Source organism: Bidens hawaiensis, unplaced genomic scaffold, assembly GCF_021521415.1.
Source record: "Bidens hawaiensis isolate Kalapana, Puna unplaced genomic scaffold, B.hawaiensis_p1.1 tig00039985_1, whole genome shotgun sequence".
NCBI lineage: Eukaryota > Viridiplantae > Streptophyta > Magnoliopsida > Asterales > Asteraceae > Bidens > Bidens hawaiensis.
In genome coordinates, this window is record NW_027497036.1 from 114,999 (window position 1) to 139,848 (window position 24,850).

General features: G+C 42.3%; 4 protein-coding genes across 4 annotated transcripts; all 4 read left to right on the forward strand.

Moving 5' to 3' along the window:
* Positions 1 to 867: 867 nt before the first annotated feature.
* On the forward strand, positions 868 to 11,729 carry LOC143591701 (cytochrome P450 89A2-like). Its single transcript, XM_077071832.1, has 2 exons — positions 868 to 1,956; positions 11,214 to 11,729. The coding sequence occupies exons 1-2, from the start codon at positions 926 to 928 to the stop codon at positions 11,662 to 11,664; spliced, it is 1,482 nt and encodes a 493-aa protein (XP_076927947.1). The 5' UTR covers positions 868 to 925; the 3' UTR covers positions 11,665 to 11,729.
* Positions 11,730 to 12,781: 1,052 nt separating this feature from the next.
* Positions 12,782 to 13,341, forward strand: LOC143591706 (uncharacterized). The gene is made up of 2 exons (XM_077071836.1): positions 12,782 to 12,809; positions 12,920 to 13,341. Exons 1-2 carry the CDS (start codon positions 12,782 to 12,784, stop codon positions 13,339 to 13,341), a joined length of 450 nt encoding a protein of 149 aa, XP_076927951.1.
* A 4,943-nt stretch (positions 13,342 to 18,284) lies between these two features.
* Positions 18,285 to 20,894, forward strand: LOC143591702 (cytochrome P450 CYP749A22-like). Its single transcript, XM_077071833.1, has 5 exons — positions 18,285 to 18,598; positions 18,700 to 18,923; positions 18,991 to 19,223; positions 19,313 to 19,688; positions 20,434 to 20,894. The coding sequence occupies exons 1-5, from the start codon at positions 18,313 to 18,315 to the stop codon at positions 20,860 to 20,862; spliced, it is 1,548 nt and encodes a 515-aa protein (XP_076927948.1). The 5' UTR covers positions 18,285 to 18,312; the 3' UTR covers positions 20,863 to 20,894.
* Positions 20,895 to 21,696: 802 nt separating this feature from the next.
* On the forward strand, positions 21,697 to 24,230 carry LOC143591703 (uncharacterized). The gene is made up of 4 exons (XM_077071835.1): positions 21,697 to 21,788; positions 23,536 to 23,639; positions 23,731 to 23,869; positions 23,969 to 24,230. Exons 1-4 carry the CDS (start codon positions 21,770 to 21,772, stop codon positions 24,004 to 24,006), a joined length of 300 nt encoding a protein of 99 aa, XP_076927950.1. The 5' UTR covers positions 21,697 to 21,769; the 3' UTR covers positions 24,007 to 24,230.
* Positions 24,231 to 24,850: the final 620 nt, after the last annotated feature.

Sequence of the window (24,850 nt, forward strand, 5' to 3'; positions counted from 1 at the left end):
ACTGATAAAAGAAAAGTTAATTAAGAAAAACATTTGAAAAAGTCCATGGCTTACTCAAGTTAAATAAATTGAATTAGGAAGCATATTATAAGTTTTGAAATATATTATAATGAAACCTTCAAAATCACTATATACACACAATTTAGTTTTCATTCTTAATAAGACATGTATATGTATCCAAATAACATTTAAAAACACTTGGATTAACCTTAATTACATATGATAGCCGACAATAATTACATATGATAGCCGACAATGACTTTTGAGTCTTGAGTTTACTTTGACAAAACACATATGATGACTAATGACTTACATATGCCACCAATCAACCATTACTTCCATTTGTCAACAATGGAGACTTGGTTCAAAATAATCGTTTCCCTTTGCATTGTCTCCCTCTTCATATTCATAATATCAGGTGAAAATCTTTTTTCAATGAAATTTACATCGAATGTAGATAAAAATAAACGCATCACAACGTTATATATGAAATTATATCGAATCTCATATTTTAAAAGTTATAAATAAAAATTAAAGTTACGAGTGAGACACATGTCAACCTGTGACATATAAAAAAGTTAACAAAATCATTTGAAAAAGTCCATGGCTTACTCAAGTTAACTAAATTGAAGGTGGCGTATTGTAAGTTTTGAAATATTATAACAAAACATTCAAAATCATCCTATTAAATATTTGTCAACTGAACCTCCTCACTAAGGAACAATACACTTAACAATTCATTTTTCTATCTAAATAAGATATCTACATCATCCAAATAAGATTTAAAAACATTTGGATGTACCTTAATTACAAAGGAAAGCCAACAATGACTTTTAAGTCATGAATTTACTTTGACAAAACACATATGATAATGACTCAAGACTTACATATACCACCAATCATCCATTAGCTCAATTTATCAACAATGGAGACCTGGTTCATAACCATCGTTTCCCTCTGCATCGCTGCCCTCATCAAATCCATAATATCCCGCCGGCGATCACCCGTTAACACACCGCCTGGACCCTCACTCGTTCACTCGAACTTATTAATACTACTAAACCCTGCCAAAAAATTTGAATCCGTTCTTATTAACCTTAAAACAAAGTATGGACCAATATTCACTCTTTTAACCGGTTTAGGACCTTCCATATTCATTGCCAACCATTCTCTTGCTCATGAAGTTCTTATTAAAAAAGGTGCGGTCTTCTCAGACCGCCCTAAGTTTCTTATTAACTTCAACATCTCTTCGGCCTCCTATGGTCCTACTTGGAGGCTACTACGTCGAAATCTTGCATCTGAAGTCATGCATCCAGCGCGCATGAAATCGTACTCATCGGCTAGAAAGTGGGCTCTTGATATTTTGACTGATCGTTTGTTGGAAGATAAGGATTATGAAGATGGAGTTAAAGTGGTGGTTCTTTTTCATGATGTCGTATTTCGGTTAATGGTGTTGATGTGCTTTGGAGACAAGTTTGATGATGATAAGATTAAAGAGATTGCTAAGGTACAACATGAGATGTTGATGTTGGTCAGGTCGGGTCGTTTTACTATGCTTATAAGTATGTTTCCAAGGGTTGGTAAGTTAATGTTTAGAAACTTATGGAAAAAGTTTGAGAAGTTGAGGGATAATAAAGAGAAAGTGATGGTTCCGATCATTAAGTCGCGTGTCGAATCAGCTAGTTCTGGATCGGATATTGTGGCTTATGTGGACACTTTGGTGAATCTACGGCTTTCGAAAGATGAAGATAATAATAATGGAAATGGTGGAAAGCTGACGGATAGGGAGATTGTGGGGTTGTGTAGTGAGTTTCTTACTGGTGGCACAGACTCGACTGTGAGTGCTCTACAATGGATCATGGCTAATCTCGTGAAGCACCCTGGTATTCAGAGCAAGCTTTATGATGAAATCCTTGCGGTTGTGGGACCACCTCCTCAAAAAGGGGTTGATGTGGGGTCTTGAAGAAACACTAACCGGACCCCGGACAGATTACTGGTAACCTGGGGGTTAGATAGATGTTTCCCACGAAGGGTTAGACCCTTGGAAGATGGTTCTTCTGATAACCTGCAAAACAGACACCGTGAGCTCGTCACTGAGAAGGGGGGGGGGGGGTTCCTCCTTGTGACCACCCTCCGGCGTGAGAATCAGACTAGATTGCTCTTTAAATATAAAAGTATATTAAGAGATTGCTAGAGCAGATATCAGGTATAATATGATGATAATATGATAAGATATGATAAGATGAGATGGTCATACCATTTGTGGTATTTATAGCCGAAGGTAGGTTTCCAAGGAGGTATGGCCGGCTGCAACAGTGTTCCTGTTCCACCAACAGTAGCCTACGCACGTGTCCTGCTGGTAGTTGGTGGGTAGGTAGCGGCTGATAGCGACCAGGCCTGCTGTATACTATTCCTTTTCCACCAACTGACGGCTACGCACGTGGTATGACAGTAGTTGGTGAGTAGGCAGCGGCTAATAGTGACATACAGTGCAGGAGCATGCTGCTCGCCATACTGTTGTCAATAAGCTGTCGTATCTTTAGTCAGATCTTTTTCCCATACCTCGTCAGGTACAGTACAGAAGATCTTCCCGTATCGTACGGACTGGCTTATTTGGGCGGGAGTATTCCCCCTCCCGCCCTTGTGCGGGATTGTTCCCGGCTTCGCTCATTCCTTCAGGTGACACTGAGTGATTGAGAGCTAAGTGCCTTGTGCGTGTAGCCTTGCTGCGCGGGTGGCCTTCCCTGATGGCTTGTATCCGAGGCTGCGGGGACAGGCGGAGTCCTTCACCATCGGGAGGCATTTCCTGCGGGACCAGCTTGCGTACTGCGCGTAAGGACGTCACGTCTCTGAGCATGGTTGGTCCTGCGGATCCAGTTGGTTTCTGCGCAGACGTCCCTCTTCAAGGTGAGTCTTGCGGGTCCAACTGGGCTCTGCTGGGACCTACCTCTTCAAGTCCCCCCAGTCCAATGTTCTTCTCATGAGTGTTTAATAAAGTGAGGTGAACTTTTGGACTTAAGCAGAGGGTTTTGAAAAGGGTTTTTCTAAGGTTTTCCATGGGGATTCTTCCCGCGGAAGTCCTTGTCACTTGCAGAAATGCCCGAGTTTCCTGCTTGGTCTTTGGGTATGATGCGGGTAGGCTGTAATCTCTTCGCACGTCAGGAGCGTTGAGTCCCACTTGTGTAGATTCTCCATGAGGTTTTGGTGGTTTTGAACATAGTGATCAATTATGTTAAGACCACCAATTCCATCCTGGAGCTTCGAACAACGTAGTTCTCGACGTTCCCGCTATGCGGGGATGTTATTTCCGTTTCCGCAAGCATTGCCCAGAAGATCCTTCTTGGTTTCAATTCCCAGCGGAGCGCTAGGTATGTGAAGGGTTTTGCCTTAACACTGTACCTGCGCTCGTCTTACGGTTATTTTACTTCCAAGGTATTCCTGGCGTCAATTCCCTGCGGGTGCTAGGTTTGTGAAGGGTTTTGACTTTACACTGTACCCGCACCCGTCTTATAGTTACTTGGTTGCCGAGGTACTTGGCTTCAATTCCCTACGGGTGCTAGGTATGTGAAGGGTTTTGCCTTTACACTGTACCCGCATCCGTCTTACGGTTACTTGTTCGCCAAGGTTTTCTTGGCTTCAATTCCCTGCGGGTGCTAGGTATGTGAAGGGTTTTGCCTTTACACTGTACCCGCATCCGTCTTACGGTTACTTGTTCGCCAAGGTTTTCTTGGCTTTAATTCCATGCGGGTGCTAGGTATGTGAAGGGTTTTGCCTTTACACTGTACCCGCGTCGGTCTTACTATTACTTGTTTGCCAAGGTAAGGGGGGTATTTTCCCGCCTACTTTATGATCTTTTTGAATTTTGAATTTTGAAATTCGAAAGGTTGGTGAGGATAAGAACAGTCCAAAACTCTGAAACGTCGTGCGACGGTTTCTTCTGACTGTGTCAGATCGTGCAGGAAGTTATGGTGACGTGACAGTACATGGTCATTCCAGACGCTTTTTCAGGCGCGTGGGCGCGATTTTTCGGGCGCGTGGCCGCGAAAATAATGGTACGCGTCCTGTCAACAGCTGTTGCCAGCTTGCTCGGTGCCACATGTCACGGTTTCATTGCACCTTCAATTTCTCTCTCCTTCGCATTAAATTCACCGCATTAATTGCGATCACTATATAAAGGGGAAGAGGGTCATTTGTAATTTACATCTTCACTTCTTCTCTTTCATCTCTAAGGCGATTTCTGGTGAATACTCTCTTATTCAGTTGAGCATTCCTCCGAAATCGTTTCTTCTTCCTCTGCAATATGTCTTCACATGATGCTGAAGCTGTGGTCGATGATAAGAGTACTGCTGGCGAATGCCAGTGTGCTCTGCCCGGCGATCAGTACAGGTATGTTGTTAGGAAGTTCATGCTCGATCCTCTCGAGCCTGAGTTTCCTGAACCCCATCAGACCGTGTACGATGCCCCAAGTGGCAAGATCGGGGTATATGCAGCATTCTTTGTCTATGGGAATCTTAGGTTCCCATTGACAAAGTTTGTTTACCGTGTCCTGGAGAGGCACGGTGTGCATTTGACCGAGTTGCACCCCATGGCGATCGCCAAGATTCGCCACTTCGAGTGGGTGTGCCGGATTTTGGGCATTGAGCCCTATGTGGACCGCCTGATGACCTTCTATACTTGGAGGTGCATCCAGGGGTGGTACACCCTGACAACCCGGATCAAGGGTTTGAAGATTTGCGCCACCGAGCGCAGTCTCCGATCGTGGAAGCGGGAGTTCTTCTACATTTCTGCCCGCGCCGTCCCCATTGCCATGAAGTTTAAAAATGGCCAAGCCATTCCGAGCCACCACGCCACCAACTACCAGGAGGCGGAATGGTTTGCGAAGATATCCCGGGTCCAATCTCCGGTTTACCGGTTTGCGGAGTCCGGGATGGTGATGCTGGGGATGAGCCGGGTATGGAAGGAGGCGTCTCAGGTTCCCATCCTTCTCGAATACGGTTTGAACTCTACTCCTTATGGTATGTCTTGTCTTTCTTGCTGATATGAGTTTGTCCTCTAACTGTTTCTTTTCTTTCAGAGGGGAACAATTTGGAGTCGCTCCTGTACCCGCGGGAAGCTGACGGTCCCGTGCGGGTGGGTACTCGTGCTCTTGACGAGAACGAGTTGCCCATCCTGGAGCAAACAGCGGATCGGTTTGTGGAGGTCTATCCGCTGGGCCACGAGATCCTGAGCCACCGGCGGCCAGGTAAGGCGTTATTCTCTCCTCCACCCGTCAGTGCTGTACCCGCTGCTGGGATTCCTTACATGCTGTCTTCTTCTGAGGAATCCGCAGATGGTCCTCCGTTAGTGCGGAAGAAAAGGGCTGCCGGCAGGAAAGGGAAGGAGAAGGCGGCCTCCCCAGCCGATCCAGTGCTCCTATCTGACACTGAGTCAGATAGTGAAGAGGTGGCGGGGAACCCCGGTGGTGAGAAGACCACTGTTCCGGAGGCTACGACTGTTACCTCCGGAGAACCAATGACGACGACGGTGACCGGCATCAAGAGACCGGCTCCATCGGGTTCGTCCCCGCCCGTCCGTACGTTCAAGCTCAAGAAAACCCGTAAGTACAACTCTCTTAGCTTTTAACTTCGTAGTTTAATCCTTGTCTTTTAACACTTTTCTTCTTTACGCAGGCGTGGATGTTGGCGCATTCCAGGGTGGAGCGCAGAGGAGTACTTCTCCGCTAATGACGGTAGGCTCGGTCAGCCTACCTGAGGCGTCGACCCAGGCGCCTGCGCCTGCTACCGCTGGTTCAGTTGCTCATTCTGAGTCGACTGTTCCAGCCGAGGTGACGTCACCGCCGGCTGTGAGTGCGATTTTTACAGCATCCTTCACAGAGCCGGCGGTTACTTTTGCTGCTTCCTCCGCGGCGGCGACCGCGGCGGACACCATGCCTCCGCCATCGACTGCGGCGGAAACCATGCCGCCCCCGCCCTCGGCCTCAACGGCCGAACCTTCAGGTACGCGCGGGGCTTCTTGCCAATCTTTGTTACCTTCCCATCTGCCTGACCTTTTGGATGGATTTCCCTTAGGTTCAGGTGATGGGTTCGGTGGTTATCGGCCTGTGATCGACCCTACAGGTGCGTAGGGTTCTTTTGGCCTTTTTGTATTTTTTATCATCTTTTCCTAACTGCTTTGTTTCTCTTGCAGTGTCGGATTCCAATGAAGTGTATGTTCCAAGATGGAACATACGCCGAGGAACAACCCTTCGTACCCCTGTGGAGTGCGTGGAATGGGCTCGCCACGCTGCTCCCCATGGTGCGTTGGGGGAAGCCATGGCTAGCTACCAGGAGGGTAGGCTAACCAACGAGTTTCGGGTTCTCCAAGCCCGGATGCAGCCGCGCGTCGAGCTGCTTTGTCGTGAAAACGACAAGTTGAAAGCAGCTCGCGCCAAAGAAGTATCTCAAGCGCGGGCTCTTCGGGAGGAGAACCAAAAGTTGGCCGCAGCTGCTGCGGAGAAGGAGAAGGCCTTCAAGGCCCTCGAGGTTGAGGTTCAAGCGCGACTCGAGGCCCGCTCCAAGGCTGCCCAAGCTGTTAACGAACAGCTTCGGCTAGCTAAGGAGACTGCGAGGAACGCGACCGAGAGGGCCACCAAGGCTGAAGCCGTTGCTGAGCCTTTACGCGTGGAGAACGAGGAGCTCAAGGCCAAATTAGAGGCTCTCCAACGCGCTCATGATGCCTTGGCGATGGAAGATGCCAAGAAGCTCCAGGAGATCTTGGACCAGAGGGGCGTGCTTGACCATACCGAGCGGAAGCTTAAGGGCGTCGAAGAGGCTGCCGCAAAGGAAGTGCTACTTGCCAACCTTAACAAAAGCGAAGCCGAACGCGCCTGCACCCAAGCTCAAGCCGCCCTTAAAGAAGCTCTGGTTGCCAAGGAATGGCTTCTTCGAGAAGCGTTGTCTCAGGTATGTCTATCTTCATGTCTTCACGCTTATCTTTGTAATTAGGGTGTTGACACTTGTATATTTTCTTATGTAGGTTGTGCATCGGGTCTTCTCAGAGACATCTTACGATGATGCAATGAGCGCAGCCCTCAACGCTTCTCACGAGGATGGGGAACGGGTCGGCTTCCTGCTTGGTCTAGGGTTTGTTGAGAAAGGCGTCCCGCCATCCAACTTCCCTTTGTACAATGTAGATACCGAAGCCATATATGACCAAGCAGTAAATCAATACGCCGCCTTCCCGCATCCGGTGGTGGAGAAGGTGAATGAAATTGCTGCTGCTGATGATGGGCTACCTATCCTTAAGGCTTACCTTGAACAGCCACGCTCTACTGACGGCGCTGGTCCAAGTGGAAGTGGCCCTGAAGCCTGATCCTGAAGATCCCTTCCCGCTGCTAGGATAGATTTAGTTTGTATAGATTTACTTTGTAGGCGGGTAGTTACCCGGCCATTCTTGTAACGAATATTTATGAAATGTAAATCTTTGCGCGGCTAAGACCGCTTGATTCATTGGATTCCTTGCTTTATAAACTTTATATGACTTGCATACTTTAGTTTAAATTAGCAATTTTCCAAGTTTAGGATAAGTTAACCTTTGAACGTGGTAGATAGGTGTGAAGTTTTGCTTCCTCCTTCGTGATTGTGCGGGTATGACCGTCACTTGCACTTAGTAGGATGGCTAAACTTTACCCATATCTGACCTGCGTGTAGGTTTTCCTCATCTTTTGAGGATAAGTTAACCTTTGAACGTGGTTGATAATAGGTGTGAAGTTTTGCTTCCTCTTTCGTGATTGTGCGGGTAGAACCGTCACTTGCACTTAGTAGGATGGCAAAACTTTACCCTTATCTGACCTGCGTGTAGGTTTTCCTCATCTTTTGAGGATAAGTTAACCTTTGAACGTGGTTGATAATAGGTGTGAAGTTTTGCTTCCTCTTTCGTGATTGTGCGGGTGGAACCGTCACTTGCACTTAGTAGGATGGCAAAACTTTACCGTTATCTGACCTGCGTGTAGGTTTTCCTCATCCTTTTAAGAATTTTGTTTTGAACCGTTCGACGCGCGGTTGTCGATAGGTTAGTGTTCAGTTTCCTCTCATGATTCATGCGGATAGACCGGCACTTTCATTTAATGGGATAATTGAACTCTTCCCCTTCAACTGACCTGCGTGAAGGTTTGTCACGTTATTGGGTTTGTGCGGGTAGGACCGCCTTCCCACGCAACGACTTCTCGTAATGTGAATGCCGTTCGACGCGCGGTTATTGATAGGTAATAATTCAGTTTCCTCATTATGATTCGTGCGGATAGACCGGCACTTTCATTTTTGGGTGCTGAACTTCTCCTTCAACTGACCTGCGTGAAGGTTTTGTCCTGTTATTGGGTTTGTGCGGGTAGGACCGCCTTCCCACGCAACGACTTCACGTAATTATGCGGTGAAAGCCGGCATATTAGTGTTCAGAAAAGTAAAATCATCAGCTTCAATGTTCTAATGAGAATCATTTCCATTAGAAGTGGCTCTTGGCCTTTTCTTTACAAATTGGAATTGATTTACATGCAAATTGTGTAAATGAGCTCCCTTCCATGTTGGGATGGGAGTGCCATCGAGCCGATACGCACCTGGTTCGGGATCTCGTTCTTTACGCAGCATGTAGTCTCGACATTGAAGCTGGAACTTTTATTCGTGTTTTCCCCAGCTGAGGTTCTACACGCACCCGCCTGCTCAGCCTTTATTGCGCCACGAGGTGCGCGAGCGTCCCATCTCTGACAAATGCTTCGACCATGTCTTTTACGTCTATGCATTCTTCAGTGTTGTGGCCTTTTGTCTTGTGAAAGTCACAGTATTTGCTCCGATCAGCATCATGACGATGTCGGATTATTGGAGGCTTTGGCCACGGGAGCTCTTCAGTAGCGAATATCTCAGTGACGCTCTTGGTGAGTGGCGTCCATCTGGAGTTCCGGTGCGGATGTACATTATTCCTTCCGCCCAATCGATGTTGCAAGCCGGATGAGGTGTCAAAGTTTACCCTTGACTGCCAAATGCCTAGCTTCCGCTTTTTATTTAATCGGGCGGTGAGGACGTTGTCTTCTCTCGTCTTCTGAGTGTAGAGGTTTGTGCTCTGGGGGAGATCTCTACCCAGTTGCTTCTCCGTTTCCGCATAGCGTTTTGCTGCTGTCATGATGGCATCCCATGTGGATGGCATGCCATCTTTACCCGTTAGGGTGCGGATGAGCTCTGGGTCATGCGCGCCCTGGATGAAGGCAGCGCGAACAAGATCTTCGCTGATATTGCCCAAACTTAGCTTCTTTGAGTTGAAGCGAGTGATGAAGTTTGGCAGAGATTCATCTTCTTCTCGTATGCATTTGAGGATTGTCCATTGCTCCTCGGTATACTTCCGTTGCTGGCTGAAGTGTTGGCTAAACTTCTGCTGGAAGTCTGCCCAGTCGTAGATGTGGTTGACCGGTAGACGATCAAACCAAGCTCTAGCAGCCCCAACAAGCGTCATTTGGAACATGTAGCACCACGTGGGTTCCGTCCAATTGCTGACGGTTGCCCCCGCTATGAACCTGTTCAAATGATCGTCTGGATCAGATATACCGTCATATGTGCCTATGTTAGGCATTTGTTTGGCACTCTTTGGGGCGATTGCTTCCGCAATGTCCCTTGCAAACTTGGACGTTCCTGCATTTGCAATGTTTGGTCTGAACGTTTTGGAGAAGTCTCGTGGACTTCCACCTGTGCTTTTTGGTTTGAAGGCTTGTCCAAAATGCCTTTTCGGTTGGGATTCCATTTCCTTACGCTTCCCTTTTGCCCTATGGCGAGGGTTCGCGTCGGAGTCGGATTCCTCCGAGTCATCCTCCCAGTATTCGAATTCGTCGGCCTGTTGTACGGAACGCAAGCGTTCGTTCAACTCGGCCTGGAATTCCTTTTGTCGTGCCTCCGCCCATGCCTTGACTTCATCGAGAGTTTGGCGGGGGAGTCTTCGTTTCTCAAACTGGGTATCAGTGGATCCCAGTAGGCGGTCATTTACTGCACTTGCCCCAGCTTGAGTAACTGGGGTAGTGTTCGTAAAATTTACTTCACTTGCCCCGGCTTGGATAACCGGGGTAGTGTTTGTAAAAACTGTGTTGCCGGTATTTCCCCCAGTAGCTGGGGTTGTGGTTACCGGAATTTCTCTAACCATCTTTATAAAAGTTTGAAAAACTGGAGAAAAATGTAGTTCTAGCTTTATGCACGGATGGCGCCAATGAAGAAACACTAACCGGACCCCGGACAGATTACTGGTAACCTGGGGGTTAGATAGATGTTTCCCACGAAGGGTTAGACCCTTGGAAGATGGTTCTTCTGATAACCTGCAAAACAGACACCGTGAGCTCGTCACTGAGAAAGGGGGGGGGGGTTCCTCCTTGTGACCACCCTCCGGCGTGAGAATCAGACTAGATTGCTCTTTAAATATAAAAGTATATTAAGAGATTGCTAGAGCAGATATCAGGTATAATATGATGATAATATGATAAGATATGATAAGATGAGATGGTCATACCATTTGTGGTATTTATAGCCGAAGGTAGGTTTCCAAGGAGGTATGGCCGGCTGCAACAGTGTTCCTGTTCCACCAACAGTAGCCTACGCACGTATCCTGCTGGTAGTTGGTGGGTAGGTAGCGGCTGATAGCGACCAGGCCTGCTGTATACTATTCCTTTTCCACCAACTGACGGCTACGCACGTGGTATGGCAGTAGTTGGTGAGTAGGCAGCGGCTAATAGTGACATACAGTGCAGGAGCATGCTGCTCGCCATACTGTTGTCAATAAGCTGTCGTATCTTTAGTCAGATCTTTTTCCCATACCTCGTCAGGTACAGTACAGAAGATCTTCCCGTATCGTACGGACTGGCTTATTTGGGCGGGAGTATTCCCCCTCCCGCCCTTGTGCGGGATTGTTCCCGGCTTCGCTCATTCCTTCAGGTGACACTGAGTGATTGAGAGCTAAGTGCCTTGTGCGTGTAGCCTTGCTGCGCGGGTGGCCTTCCCTGATGGCTTGTATCCGAGGCTGCGGGGACAGGCGGAGTCCTTCACCATCGGGAGGCATTTCCTGCGGGACCAGCTTGCGTACTGCGCGTAAGGACGTCACGTCTCTGAGCATGGTTGGTCCTGCGGATCCAGTTGGTTTCTGCGCAGACGTCCCTCTTCAAGGTGAGTCTTGCGGGTCCAACTGGGCTCTGCTGGGACCTACCTCTTCAGGTCTAAACCGGTGATAAACGAAGAGGATTTACAGAAAATGCGGTACCTGAAAGCGGTGGTTTTGGAAGGGTTGAGAAGACACCCACCCGCTCACTTTGTGCTTCCCCATAAGGTCATGAAGGAGGTGGAGGTGGAAGGGTACAAGTTCCCAAAGGGTGCCATTGTCAATTTCATGGTGGGTGAGATGGGTCTAGACCCGAAGGTCTGGGATGAACCTATGGAGTTCAAGCCAGAGCGGTTTCTAGTGAATGATGGTGTGTTTGATGTACATGGAAGCAAAGGGATTAAGATGATGCCTTTTGGCGCTGGAAGGAGGATATGTCCTGGTTCTGATTTGGCTTTGCTTCATTTGGAATATTTTGTTGCCAATTTGGTTTGGTATTTCGATTGGAGTGTTCCTGATGGTTGTCATGTTGATCTTTCCGAGAAGTCTCAGTTTGGCTTGTCATGAAGAATCCTCTGAGAGCGCGGATCTCTTCTAGGGCTAAAAATTAACGGCTTGACTCTTGAGACAATATATAAGAACCCACCTGATTTTGCATGTATTGATTACCATCTCATTGTAAATCCACATAATATTTGTATAATTTATATACAATTATGCATTTGCTTCTACAGTCATATTTTGCTTCTTGATCTTATTTGTTAAAGGCGTTTCCATGGTAAGGAAGGTTATGACTTTTGATCATGCATCCAAAATTGATTAAACTTGATGTTTCCCTTCACTGTGTTCCTTTATAGTCATGATAGGATCAATTTATTAACATGGATGCATTAGAAGCTTGAACATTGTTTGCTTTTTGATACGGAGCTTGTCCCGCCTTCTTGTTATCCAAAAGCAAAAATCGACGGGAAGTCAGGAACTGCGAGACTTCAAGGGCTAGCGAATTTATACGCAGATCGACTAGTCCCAAACTCTTAAGAGCTAGCAGATTTATACTCAATAATTTTTCTTTTCTAAATCATGGTGGTGATCAGGCCAGGAACCGTCGCCCTTCCCGCCTCTGAAGTTTGGTAACCAGAATCGAAAACACAAAGACGAATTTAGATCATAAGCTCGACCCTTGTAACGTTCATTAGCTCGAAAAATTACAATACATTTGATATAACCCATAAGCTCGGGTATATATACTAGTTTAAATATGAAAAACAAGTATATATACCCGAGCTTATGGGTTATATCAAATGTATTGTAATTTTTCGAGCAAATGAAAGTTACAAGGATCGAGCTTATGATCTAAATTCGTCTTTGTGTTTTCGATTCTGGTTACCAAACTTCAATTGGTATCAGAGCTCGATTTAAACACGAGTTCTTTAATTATCTCAAGACCATCGGAGGAGTTCGTTTCTTTAATTTTGCTGGTTGAAGACTCCTTTTACTAAAACAACAAATATTCTTTTGTTGTTGGAGACCTGACAGCAACAATTTAGTGGCGGTGGTTGAATTTAACAAAAAGTCAAAAATAATAATTTAGTATTCTGGATAACTACTTTATTTATTAAAGGAATTGTTTTTTTGTTGAAGACCCAACGATTTTGCAACCTAAAATCGACGAAGAAGAGGAGCTATGGGTGATACTTCAAACCGCACGGGAGGTTCTTCGATTCCTTTACTCCGTCCGATGCTCACGAAGAACAACTACACCACGTGGGCGCTTCGAATAAAAGCTGTGTTTCGAAGCCATGATTTGTGGGATGTTGTTCAGGAGCTGCAGTAGATGAAAAGAAGAACAGTGCTGCGATTGCATATTTGTTTCAATCCATTCCGGAAGAACAAATCCAACAAGTTGGCCAATACGAATTCGCTTGGGAAATTTGGAATGCGATCAAGACCCGTTATGTTGGTAAAGAGAGGGTTAAGGAGGCTCGCCTACATACATTGATTACTGAATTTGAAGCCATGAGGATGAAGGACATCGATACTATTGATGACTTTTCTGGGAGACTATCCGGTATAGCCTCAAAGTTCGCCTCACTCGGTTTTGCACTCGATGAACAACGATTAGTAAGAAAGTTTTTTACAAGCATGCCTAAGCGTTTTATAAGCGTTGTTGCCTCATTAGAACAAGTTATTGACTTGAAAACCATAAAGTATGAAGAAGCGGTAGGTAGATTAAAAGCCTACTAGGACCGTGTGAAAAGTGTCGATGATATGGATGATAATCATGGTAAGCTCTTGTTTAATAAATCTTCCTCTCCGAGCAACTCCAAGGGTGGGAAAAAAGGGAAAGGAAAACGACATCAAGAGCAATCCCGAGACAAATCGAAAGGCAAATACAACCGGAACAAAGAAGGTGATTCGGGTATATAAAGGGATTATTCGGGCGTTCAGTGTTTTCGGTGTGACGAGATGGGTCACTTCGCTTCAGCATGCCCGGAACGAAGAGGAAAACGAGTCGGAGCAAAACGACCCGAATTAAACCTAACCGAAGCAAATGGACAAGCAACTAAGGAAGTTTTGATGAAGATAAGTATTAATAAAGAAGTTTTCTTGAATGAAGAAAGCGTGCATCCGAAGCGGTACGAGTCGGAACCGAAGGAGGATGGCGTTTGGTACCTCGATAATGGGGCGAGCAATCATATGACGGGTACGAAATCTTACTTTTCTGATTTAGATGACACGGTTGCTGGACAGGTTCGTTTGGGTGATAGTTCGTGTGTGGACATAAAGGGAAAAGGCTCGATAACTACTATTTATGATGATGGTGTTGAGAGGGTGATCACTAACGTTTATTTTATCCCAAGTTTAACGAGCAATATTTTAAGCTTGTGACAAGCAACCGAAAATGGGTGCAAGGTGTTTATGGAAGATGACCAACTTTTAGTGCTTGATAAATCGAGAAAGGTAATAATGAAGTCGGTTAGATCAAGGAATCGGTTGTATAAGGTGCGGCTTCGGGTTGGAACACCGGTATGTTTATTATCAAACATTGAAGATCCGGGTTAGTTATGGCACGCGCGTTTAGGCCATTTAAATTTCGAGTCAATGAAACTTCTAACAACCAAGGATGTGGTACGTGGTGTTCCTTCGTTTATTGCTTATACTAATCCGTGTGATAGTTGTTTAGTAAGTAAGCAAACCCGGAAACCGTTTCCCGATCAAACACGCTTTCGAGCCAAGAAACCACTTGATTTGATTCATGGCGATTTATGTGGTCCAATTTCACCGAGTACACCGTCGAATAAGAAATTGATTTTTCTTATTGTTGATGATCATACGAGGTTCATGTGGGGATTTTTGTTAAAATCAAAAGACAAAGCTTTTGATTATTTCAAATAATATAAAAGTTTGGTTGAAGGTGAAAGTGGGTACAAAATTGGAATTTTTTGAACCAAAAACGGAGGAGAATTTACGTCTTGTGAGTTCTCAAAATTTTGCACAAGTGAAGGAATCACACGACATTATTCCGCCTCATACACACCCCAAAAAAATGGTGTGGTGGAGCGGAGAAATCGAACCGTGATTCACACAATTAGAAGCATGCTCCATGTCACAAAAGTTTCAAAACGGTTTTGGGGAGAAGCGGCTAGACATGCTGTTTATATCCTAAACCTAGTACCGACGAAATCACTACCGGAGAAGACTCCCTATGAATCCTATAAAGGTGTAAAACCCAATCTTGATCATTTACGTGTTTTCAGGTGTGTTGGTTATGTGAAAACACCTCCAACTACTTCGGTTAAAAAGCTTGACGACCGAAGTACCCCTATGGTTTATCTCGGTACTGAACCCGGGACAAAGGCATACCAAATGTACGATCCGGTTAGACATCAAATTCATGTTTTTCGAGATGTTATTTTTAATGAGAAACAAGGTTGGAATTGGTCTAAAAGTGGTGAAAACTCGGCTGAAAATTTGGTAGTTAATATGGAACAAGTTGGTAGCGTTATAAACTTGTTTGACAAAAATACCCCTAACGAAATCAGCCAAAACAGCCCAAACAGCAGCCAAAACAGCCCAAACAGTAGCCTAAACAACCCGAACAGCACTAATTTCAGCTCAAACAGCACCCAAAACAGCCAAAACAGCCCGAACAGCACTGAATTCAACCCAAACAGCCTAAACAGCAACCAAAACAGCCCAATCAGCACCGGTTCAGCAAACCAGCAGCCCGTTTCAGCAAACTGCACGCATCTGCATTCCGTTTCGACTAATTTACATGTTGACCCAGGTCCATCTACCCCAAGACGGTCGAACCGAACCTCAAATTACCTAAAAAGTTCAATGATTATGTGTTAAATGTTGAGTTTCCATACGGGGAAGAAAGGGATGAAGGGTTTGAAAATGAAGAATTATTTCGACTCAAGATGGTGAACCGACGAGTTATGTCAAGGCATCCGGAGTAAAAAAATGGGATAATGCAATGAACGAGGAGATTGCATCTATTGAACGAAACAAGACGTGGGTACTTGTTGACAAGCCAAACGGGTTTAAAGCGATCGGGTAGAAGTGGGTTTATAAAATTAAAAAGGATGCTATGGGTAGAATAGTATACAAAGCACGGCTTGTGGCGAAGGGTTATGTTCAGAAATTCGGTGTGGATTTCAATGAAGTTTTCGCTCCTGTTGCTCGAATTGAAACGGTTAGATTATTACTCGCCTTAGCCGCCCGAGAGGGGTGGGAAGTACATCACTTGGATGTGAAGTCGGCGTTCTTACATGGTGAGCTTGACGAGACCGTGTATGTTAGTCAACCGGAAGGTTTCGAGAAGAAAGGAAGTGAAAATAGAGTTTATTTATTAAAGAAGGCCCTTTACGGGTTAAAGTAAGCACCGCGAGCTTGGAATGTGAAACTCGACAAAGTGTTGCAATCGCTTGGTTTTTACTAATGTCAACGAGAAACGGTGGTGTATCAAAAATATATAGAGAATGACATATTAATAATATGTGTGTATGTTGACGATTTACTTGTCACATGTTCAAGTAAGGATGAAATTCAAAAGTTCAAGAAACAAATGGAGGAACAGTTCGGATGAGCAGTTTGGGTTTATTTTCATTCTATCTCGGAATAGAAGTCTCACAATCCGAAACTGGGATCGAGATCAAGCAAGAAGCCTATGCCAAGAAGATCTTGAAAGAAACAAATAGGGAGATTTGTAATCCTACCAAGTGTCCACTTGAACTGAGCACAAAGCTTTCAAAAGACGAGAAGGGGAAACCCGTTGATGCTACCGTCTACCGAAGAATAATCGGGTGTTTGAGGTATTTGTTACATACGAGACCGGATTTGAGTTTTATTTTTGGAATAGCGAGTCGGTATATGCAAGAGCCAAAGGAATCTCACATGGATGCGATTAAGCATATTCTTCGGTATGTTAAAAGAACCGTGTCTTATGGTTTAAAATATTCGAGGGGTGGAAGTCGTCACCTTTACGGGTATTCCGATAGTAGCCATGGAGTTGATGACGATGATGGCAAAAGTACTACCGAGTATGTTTTTTACTTTAATGATGCCCCGGTTACTTGGTGTACTAAAAAACAGCCAACGGTAGCTTTATCTTCGTGCGAGACGGAGTTTATGGCAGCAACCGCGGCTGCGGGTCAAGCCGTTTGGCTCCAAGAATTACTTAGTGAAGTAACGGGATGGCCGATGGAAACCGTAGTATTATATGTTGATAATACATCTTCCATTGCACTTATGAAGAACCCGGTGTGGCATGGTCGAAGTAAACATATAAAAACAAAGTATCACTTCATACGAGATTGTATCAAGAACGGGGATGTTAGAGTGGAACACATTCCCGGAAGTGAACAATGAGCTGACACGTTGACAAAGGCTCTAGCTCGTATAAAGTTTGCGGAGATGCAAAAGCTACTTGGAGTGGATGATCTCTTGAAGGCCAAACCGAATTTAGAGGGGTGATTGTTAGCCATAATTTGGTTTGGTCCGGTTCATCGAGCCTATGGTGGATCGGTATCTTGAAGACCAAGTCGAGCACATTACTTGGGCTACACGTTATTTAGTTAATTGTTTAATTATGTTTTTACTAATTAGTATTTGAGTATGATAATGAGTTTGTATTCTAGTCTAATTAGGTTTTCATATTTAAACAATTAACTAAATAATGTGTAGCCCAAGTAATGTGCTCGACTTGATCTCCAAGATACCGATCCACCATAGGCTCGATGGACCGGACCAAACCAAATTATGGCTAACAGCCTCTACTCAGAGCCGGCCCTGATGAGAAGCATGACATGTTTGTCAATTCATTTTTGGGTCGTTTTTGAACAAAATATGAAGCCCAGTTTACTTTTTTTTTCATGTCTACAAGAATGGGCCATTACAAAGTTCAGTAGGCTTATTCATCTAAAAAAACTTCTTTATTTTATGGGCCTACATAAATGGTCCTTTATAATTTCCAAACCATGTCATGTTAATTTGATTTAGTTAATTATCAGGTTATTTATTAAACTCTGACCTTGATTAGGGGATAAAGTATGTTTATGTTGCCCATTTAACTATTTAAGTATAAAAGTATGCTATTTGTATTGTGTACATTTTCTCTAATAAGTAGTAGTTGATATTATACATTTTTTTTTCTTTTTCAAAAACGTTTTGAACTCCCGCAATATCCGAGCGAGCCTTTCAGGATGTCAAAAGTCCATACTCATCAAGGAGGAACCCAAGCACTACGGGAAAATCTTATTGAGTCAGGTTTCGAATCTAAGACCTTAAGCTCCCAAGCCTTAGCCATCACCCAGAACCAGAAAATCATATATATTAAAAATCGATGTGTTACTATATCATTTTCTTTCAATAACTTATCCAGATTATGACAACAATTAATTTAAAAATCTCACAACTTGACAAGAATGATGTCCCTTGTCAAGAAGAGTACAATAATAACCATTTCATATTCATTAATTCTTATAAAAATTGAAGATCCACTCGCCAAAAAACCAATAAAAAGGAGAATTTGATTCCTGCCAAGAAGATGTACACAAATATTAACTAACTTATAAGTTTTGATGATCTCATTATTTGATATTATATTATAATCCTGAAGACCTGTTACTAGAAAACTTACAAAAACCGTGTAGAAGCGAACTTCAAACCAATATAAAAACACTCGCTCAAATCGATTCACTAGGACAAAAAATGGATTTTGTGAACAAGTATCTAGCATGCCTAGTTACTTTTCTGTTTCTGTATCTTATACTGATGTTCCTTAAATTTATGTACAAAGTGTGTTGGATGCCAATCGTCACACAACATGCCATGAGATCTCAAGGAATCAAAGGACCTTCTTATAAATTCTTCCATGGAAACACTATAGAGATTTCCAACATGCGGAAACAATCCATGGGTCGACCCATGGATCGTTTTTCGCATGAAATCTTCCCGAGAATTATGCCTGATGTTCATTCATGGGTGAACTTATTTGGTAACAAGTCAATGTCCATTCATCATTCATCTTTATCGAATATTCGAATGTATGATCATCTTTATAATGAGAATAATATTAATTGTATTTGTGGATTTCAGGAAGGAATTACTTGAATTGGTATGGTTCTCAAGCTCAATTGGTGGTTACAGAAGCTGAGTTGATTAAGGAAATAATGAACAATAAAGATGGTGTTTATCCGAAGATCGAACTTGAAGGCCATGCAAAGAAGCTGTTAGGAGATGGGCTTTCGTCGACTAAAGGTGATAAGTGGACAAAGCTTCGAAAGCTCGCTAATGGCGTCTTCCATGGCGAAAGCTTAAAAGTAAGTGTTCATGAGTAGATTTTATTCCTTTAACAATAAGATTTTGAGACAAGTTTTGCATATCAAGGGCATGACATCGACGATGATTACTAGCACTGAAATGATGCTAAAAAGATGGAAACAATTTGACGGGAAAGAACTCGAAGTATTTCAAGAATTCAGACTTTTAACGTCGGATGTCATTTCCAAAACCGCCTTTGGGAGCAGTTACTTGGAAGGAAAGAAAATTTTCGATATGTTGATGAAGCTAACGCTTAACGTTTCAAGAAACTCACATAAGATTCGGCTTCCAGTCATCAGGTGCTATACCCCTCTTTTAATAAAGTCTCTTTAATCTAATAAATCTGATCATTATTCAATTATGCTAATATATTTGCTAGAGCATGCAGTGATTTATTTAAGAGTGATGATGACATAGAGTCGGAGAAACTCGAACAAGGAATCAAAGATTGCATTCTTGAGATCATAAGGAAAAGAGACGAAGCTGAACCACGTGTTGACACGAGCATAAACGATTACCTTGGAGAATTGTTGGTCGCGTCTCGTGATGAAGATTACTTGAAAAGAATCTCTATAGATGATATGGTTGATGAGTGCAAAACGTTTTATTTTGCTGGACATGAAACTACTGCATCTTTACTTGGATGGACTGTTTATCTTCTAGCAACTCACCAAGAATGGCAAGAAAAAGCTAGAAAAGAAGTGTTGGAGCTTTTGGGAAATTATACAAACCCTAATCAAGATTCAGTCACAAGATTCAATACGGTAATAACAATTAACAATAAATTGTTATTAACCCCGTAAACACTTATACATATTGTTTCAACCATGATATATAAGACGGTTATATAATGGATTTTTTTAAGTGGACATCCACCTAAAACATACATCACAACAAGGTATTTTCTTGCAATTGTTTCATAAGGGGGGTTGTCGTCCCTAACAAAGGTAGCTTATTGGTCTTAAAACACATGCACTAGCTAACTAAGATTAAAGGTACAAGGTGACCCATAACATTTCCTTAACATGGTCGACATCGGCCATGTTGAGGATAAATGGCCCTACCATGAGTGACCTCTCGTTGTAGTCAGTCAAATAAAGACATGAAAAAATTGTATTGACCACGACAGCCACTCGACATAATCAAATCAAGAAAATGAGAAATTGCCCTTGCCAAGGACAGCCTCTCGGAGGGTGTCAAGTCAACTAGCTGTATCATTTTGTACCACACTCTACGGTAGACAAGAACTGACCGAGTTCCTGTCTACCGTAGCATGTGGTACAAAACAATTACAAGAAAATTCCTTTTCTTGTACATTGAGTAGATACCCGCTCATAAAAAAAATAATCCTTATATAACTACATAAGTCACATCCCACTTTGAATCTCATTTATATATCTAGAAAACAATACTTACACATGTTTATACGGTTTTCATATATATTGATTTGGAATTAGTACACCAACACTAATTACAAACATGTCTTCTTTGCTTTTGATGTTCTTTTAGATACACATGATCATTCACGAATCTTTAAGATTATACCCGCCTGTTCCTGCACTAAAAAGGAAAGTCGAGACAGAAATTCGGCTAGGAGATATGACCCTTCCACCTAACACGGAGTTATACATATGCCTCTTAGCGGTTCACCATGACCCTAAAATATGGGGAGTAGATGTGCATCTCTTCAAGCCAGAGAGATTTGAAGGGGGCATTACAAAAGCCACAAACAACACACCAGCAGCATTTTTGCCATTTGGATTCGGTCCACGGATTTGTGTCGGTTTAAATTTCGCACTCGTGGAAGCTAAGATTGCACTTGCCATGATTCTACAAAGATTTAGGTTTAAACTCTCAACAAATTATGTTCACTCTCCGGTTCAAGTGTTCATGGTTAGACCCCAACATGGAGTTCAAATCATTCTTGAAGCTCTCTAAAGAGAATAGTTGGATCATCAAACATGATCAATAGCATAAACCTGTTTTGAACGAATAATTTTATGTTGATATTTATTGTTGCTTGTTTTATGGTTGAATTCAATGTTTATAAATTGTTCATCTATAGTAGTGTTTTGTAACCTCAATTTTTTTGATGAGCAATAACCAAACCATTTACCTAATAGGGTTGGTGGTCCATTGGCAAAGACACAACATTTAAACACCTGAGTTTCGGAGGAAATGGGGGTTGGATTCAAATCACACATATGACAAGGATTAAAAACCGAACCAAAAACTGACTAAACCCGAACCATAATTAACCGAAAATCATCAATTACATGAAAAAAGAGTTAATCGAAAATCGGTTATCGCTTTTTTTGGTACCACATTTTAACTGAATCGAACTAAACCATTCATATTCTCATATATTTCTAGGTTCTTTACATGTATTTCGTGTTTTTATATCTCTATTTCAGATATTTATAGCTTTAGTCTTTTATTTTTATCTCCACTTCATACCTCTATTTTATGTAATCATACATCCAGTTCATTCATTTTTTTAACTCATGTTTGGTTTCGGTTAGTAACCGAAAACCAACAAACTAATCGAATAAACCGAACCATTCAACAAAAATTAGTTTATTTTAAAAAAAAATGAATCAATCGACGACTTTCATTTCAGCTCGAGTTTAGACTAATAACCGAACCGAACCGAACCGAACCGAACCGAACTCATAATTAACTAAATGACCAAAGAAAAAGGTTGACATGATCGGACGAATCAAAACTTGCCACGTAAGATCAAACTTTCTCAACATTTCCGAAACCTTATTTCCCCCAAATTCACAACCCATTTGTGCGTGAGAACACGACCCACGAAGAACAAGAAGAAGCCATCAAAATCTTAATGGCGTATGTCGAAAGAGGTTCGTTCAATACCCACAAATCATTATTATTATACACAATTTTCTTGTTTTTCTTTTTCTCGGTTGAATCTGAGATCGTAAATAATAAGATTAAAACTTCTGGGTTATGATTGAATTAAACAATTAAAGGCTTTATAATATCGAGCATATTGTTAAATTACAAATTGATGGTAAATTGTAATTAGATCCGTTCTAGAATAATATATTGTTTATTGTTTGTTAATTGATATATAGATTTAATTCTACCCAATTGTGTAGTCGGGCGGTGGGGTTGGGGCTAACGATTAATTGGGATTAGTCGGATTGGAATTTATATGTAGTTTTTTTAAATGTACACATATATATATATAAAAGGTTCAATTTTGACCAAATATCGATTAATCGGCGATTGGTCGGTGGCAGTGTTGTAGAAATTGCTAATCGGGTGGTTGAGTGGGGACTAGCGATTAATCAGGATTAGTCAGGATTAATCGGTTGGATTTTTTTTATATAATTTTCAATTATATATATATATATATATATATCATACACACACATTTTTATAAGTAGTTATATTTATATATATACACACACACATTTTTATGTATATGTATATGGAATAGCTGGAAATTGACCAGAAACTGCTAGTGTCGCCGGAAACTGTCGCAAATTGCTGGAAATCAATTGGATTTAAGGTCCGATTAGGACCAAAGGCTGTTCAAAAAGCTCGCGGCTCGAAGCTCGGGCCCGTGGCTCGCTCGATAAAAGCTCGAATATTACTAGGTTAAAAAACTTGATTTGAAATAACCTGAGATGACTTGGCTCATTTATGTAACCGAGCCAAAATCGACCATGGCTCGGCTCAGGACTGGCTAGGCTCGTCGGCTCGATCTTAGGCTCGTTTAACTTCAAAATCGAGCTCAAGTCTAATTGAGCTGCCTTGTCTACTTTCGAGCTCGAAACCACCCTTGCTCGACTCGTGAACAGCCCTAGGACTAACTAGGTCCACCTACCGATTTTCTGGCCGACTACTAAAAAAAGTATTCAGCCACCGGCCGATTAGTGATTAATCGTCGACTAGTCCCGATTTTTACAACACTGGTCGGTAGTGTATCGACGAGTGATTAATTGGCGCCTAGACGGTATTTTACAACCATATGTCTCTGCTAGAAATGAGAATATTGTATGTTATCTAATTTCTAAAGTACTAAAAACTGTAATTAGGTGTTTATGCATGTTGATAACGGGTTGATCTGAATTATGTTTTATATGGGATGATGTATGCGGAGCTACTCAAGTATTAAAATTATTTTCGTTAAGGTCACCTGCATATTTATGCTAATTTATAAGCTACCATAATATGCATCCGGTATAGTTTGTACCCGATCTAGCCAAAAACATACCGGAATATGATAAAATGGCAAAAGCTCATTAAGTTTCTTTTTCGAAACATTGGTTTTTTAAAATATTAATATAAAGGTGCTTTTTTTTTTAAAGAAAATAAGAAGTTAAGCGAATGCCGGTCATTTGTCATGTTTATTTTTACTGGATTTGAGATGAACAAACCCTGATGCATACTTGCCCATTATGCTACCTTTACTTAGTACAATAGAGATGTTAGTAGGGCTGCAATGATATTGTAGAGAAAATATATAAGTCACTGGTAAATGTTTCGGTTCGTTATCTGCACTAGAAGGTCATTGGTGCAAATTAAGTAATTTGCAGTGTGACATTTTTTAAAACTTTTTCACTTTGTGTTGATTCGTAGGTGTTGTGAAATCCAATCGAACCATATGGCGTCTCAGAACAATCATTGATTTCTTTTGGGCAATCATTAATTTCATTTCCGTGTTCTTCGCCACTATGTTTTCGGTAATATTAATTTCCAAAATCCATCTCAATATATGCAATAATGCCCATTATTAAACATTATGTTATGTATGCACTGCATTTGTACTTGCAGATGGAGAAATCTAATGGCTACAAGAAGTCATCTGGTTCCAGCACGAACTGGGGTGGTGGTGGTGGCCCTGGCGGTCCTTATGGTGGCGGTCCTCGTGGGCCACCACGTGGATTAGACAATGTTAGAGGCATAGACCACAGTATGTTATTCATTTTTTTATTTTTATATCCAATTTGATTAGTATATAAGTTATAATATATAGTTATGTTGACGAGACTCGTGTTTTGTCTTTGTGCAGACTCACTACCTGCATGCGGATCCTGCTGTGGAGGTTAATAGGCTGCGGATTCAGATACGTATAATCTTGTTTTCGATGTTGTTAAGTGATAAAAATAAAAGTTCTGTAAAAAGTTTCTTTTGTGTTATTTTAATATGTAACGGCTTGTTTGACGTTTCGTTTTAATATTGTTATGTGATATGGAATAACTAGAATCTGATTATCAGCTGTAAGAAAACAAATTGTGTAAAAGAAGAGTGTTTTTGAATGTTTGAAGTGGTAACGGTGATCATATGTTCTAAATTTAAGGGTGCAACGAGCCAAGCTCGACTACTCATTAGTGGCTTCTCAAGCTCGAGCTCAGCTCGTGAGTGGTTTTTTCAGGCTCTAGCTTGGCTCATTTATTATTTATTTAATTATTGTTTTTATATCCTTATTTTTATGTATATTTATATTTATAATTGTAATTTTTATTTATAATGTAATATATTTTATTTTTATCATAATTTATATATAATAGTTGTTACTATGTAAATACATAAGTATATTTTAAAACATTTATATAGATAAAATGCCTGTTTAGGCTTGCAAACCTAGTCAAGCTTGATATGTGAAGCTCAGGCTAGACGTGCACATATCGGGTAGTGTTAGAAAACCCGAACCGGTTCGGAACCGGGTTTTTTCTCACCGGGTAGAGAATGGCACCGGTTCCAGTCAGGAACCGGTTCGGTTCCCGACCCGAACCGATGCTTCGAAATGCCAACTATTAGGAACCGGGTAGGGTAGGAACCGGGCCGGTTATTACGTAAAAACCGGTTCCGCCGGTTTTTTTTGAAATTCAAATAAACTAGCCGTTACAAACCGGTTCCAACGGCTATATAGCCGTTTTTGACCGTTGGAACC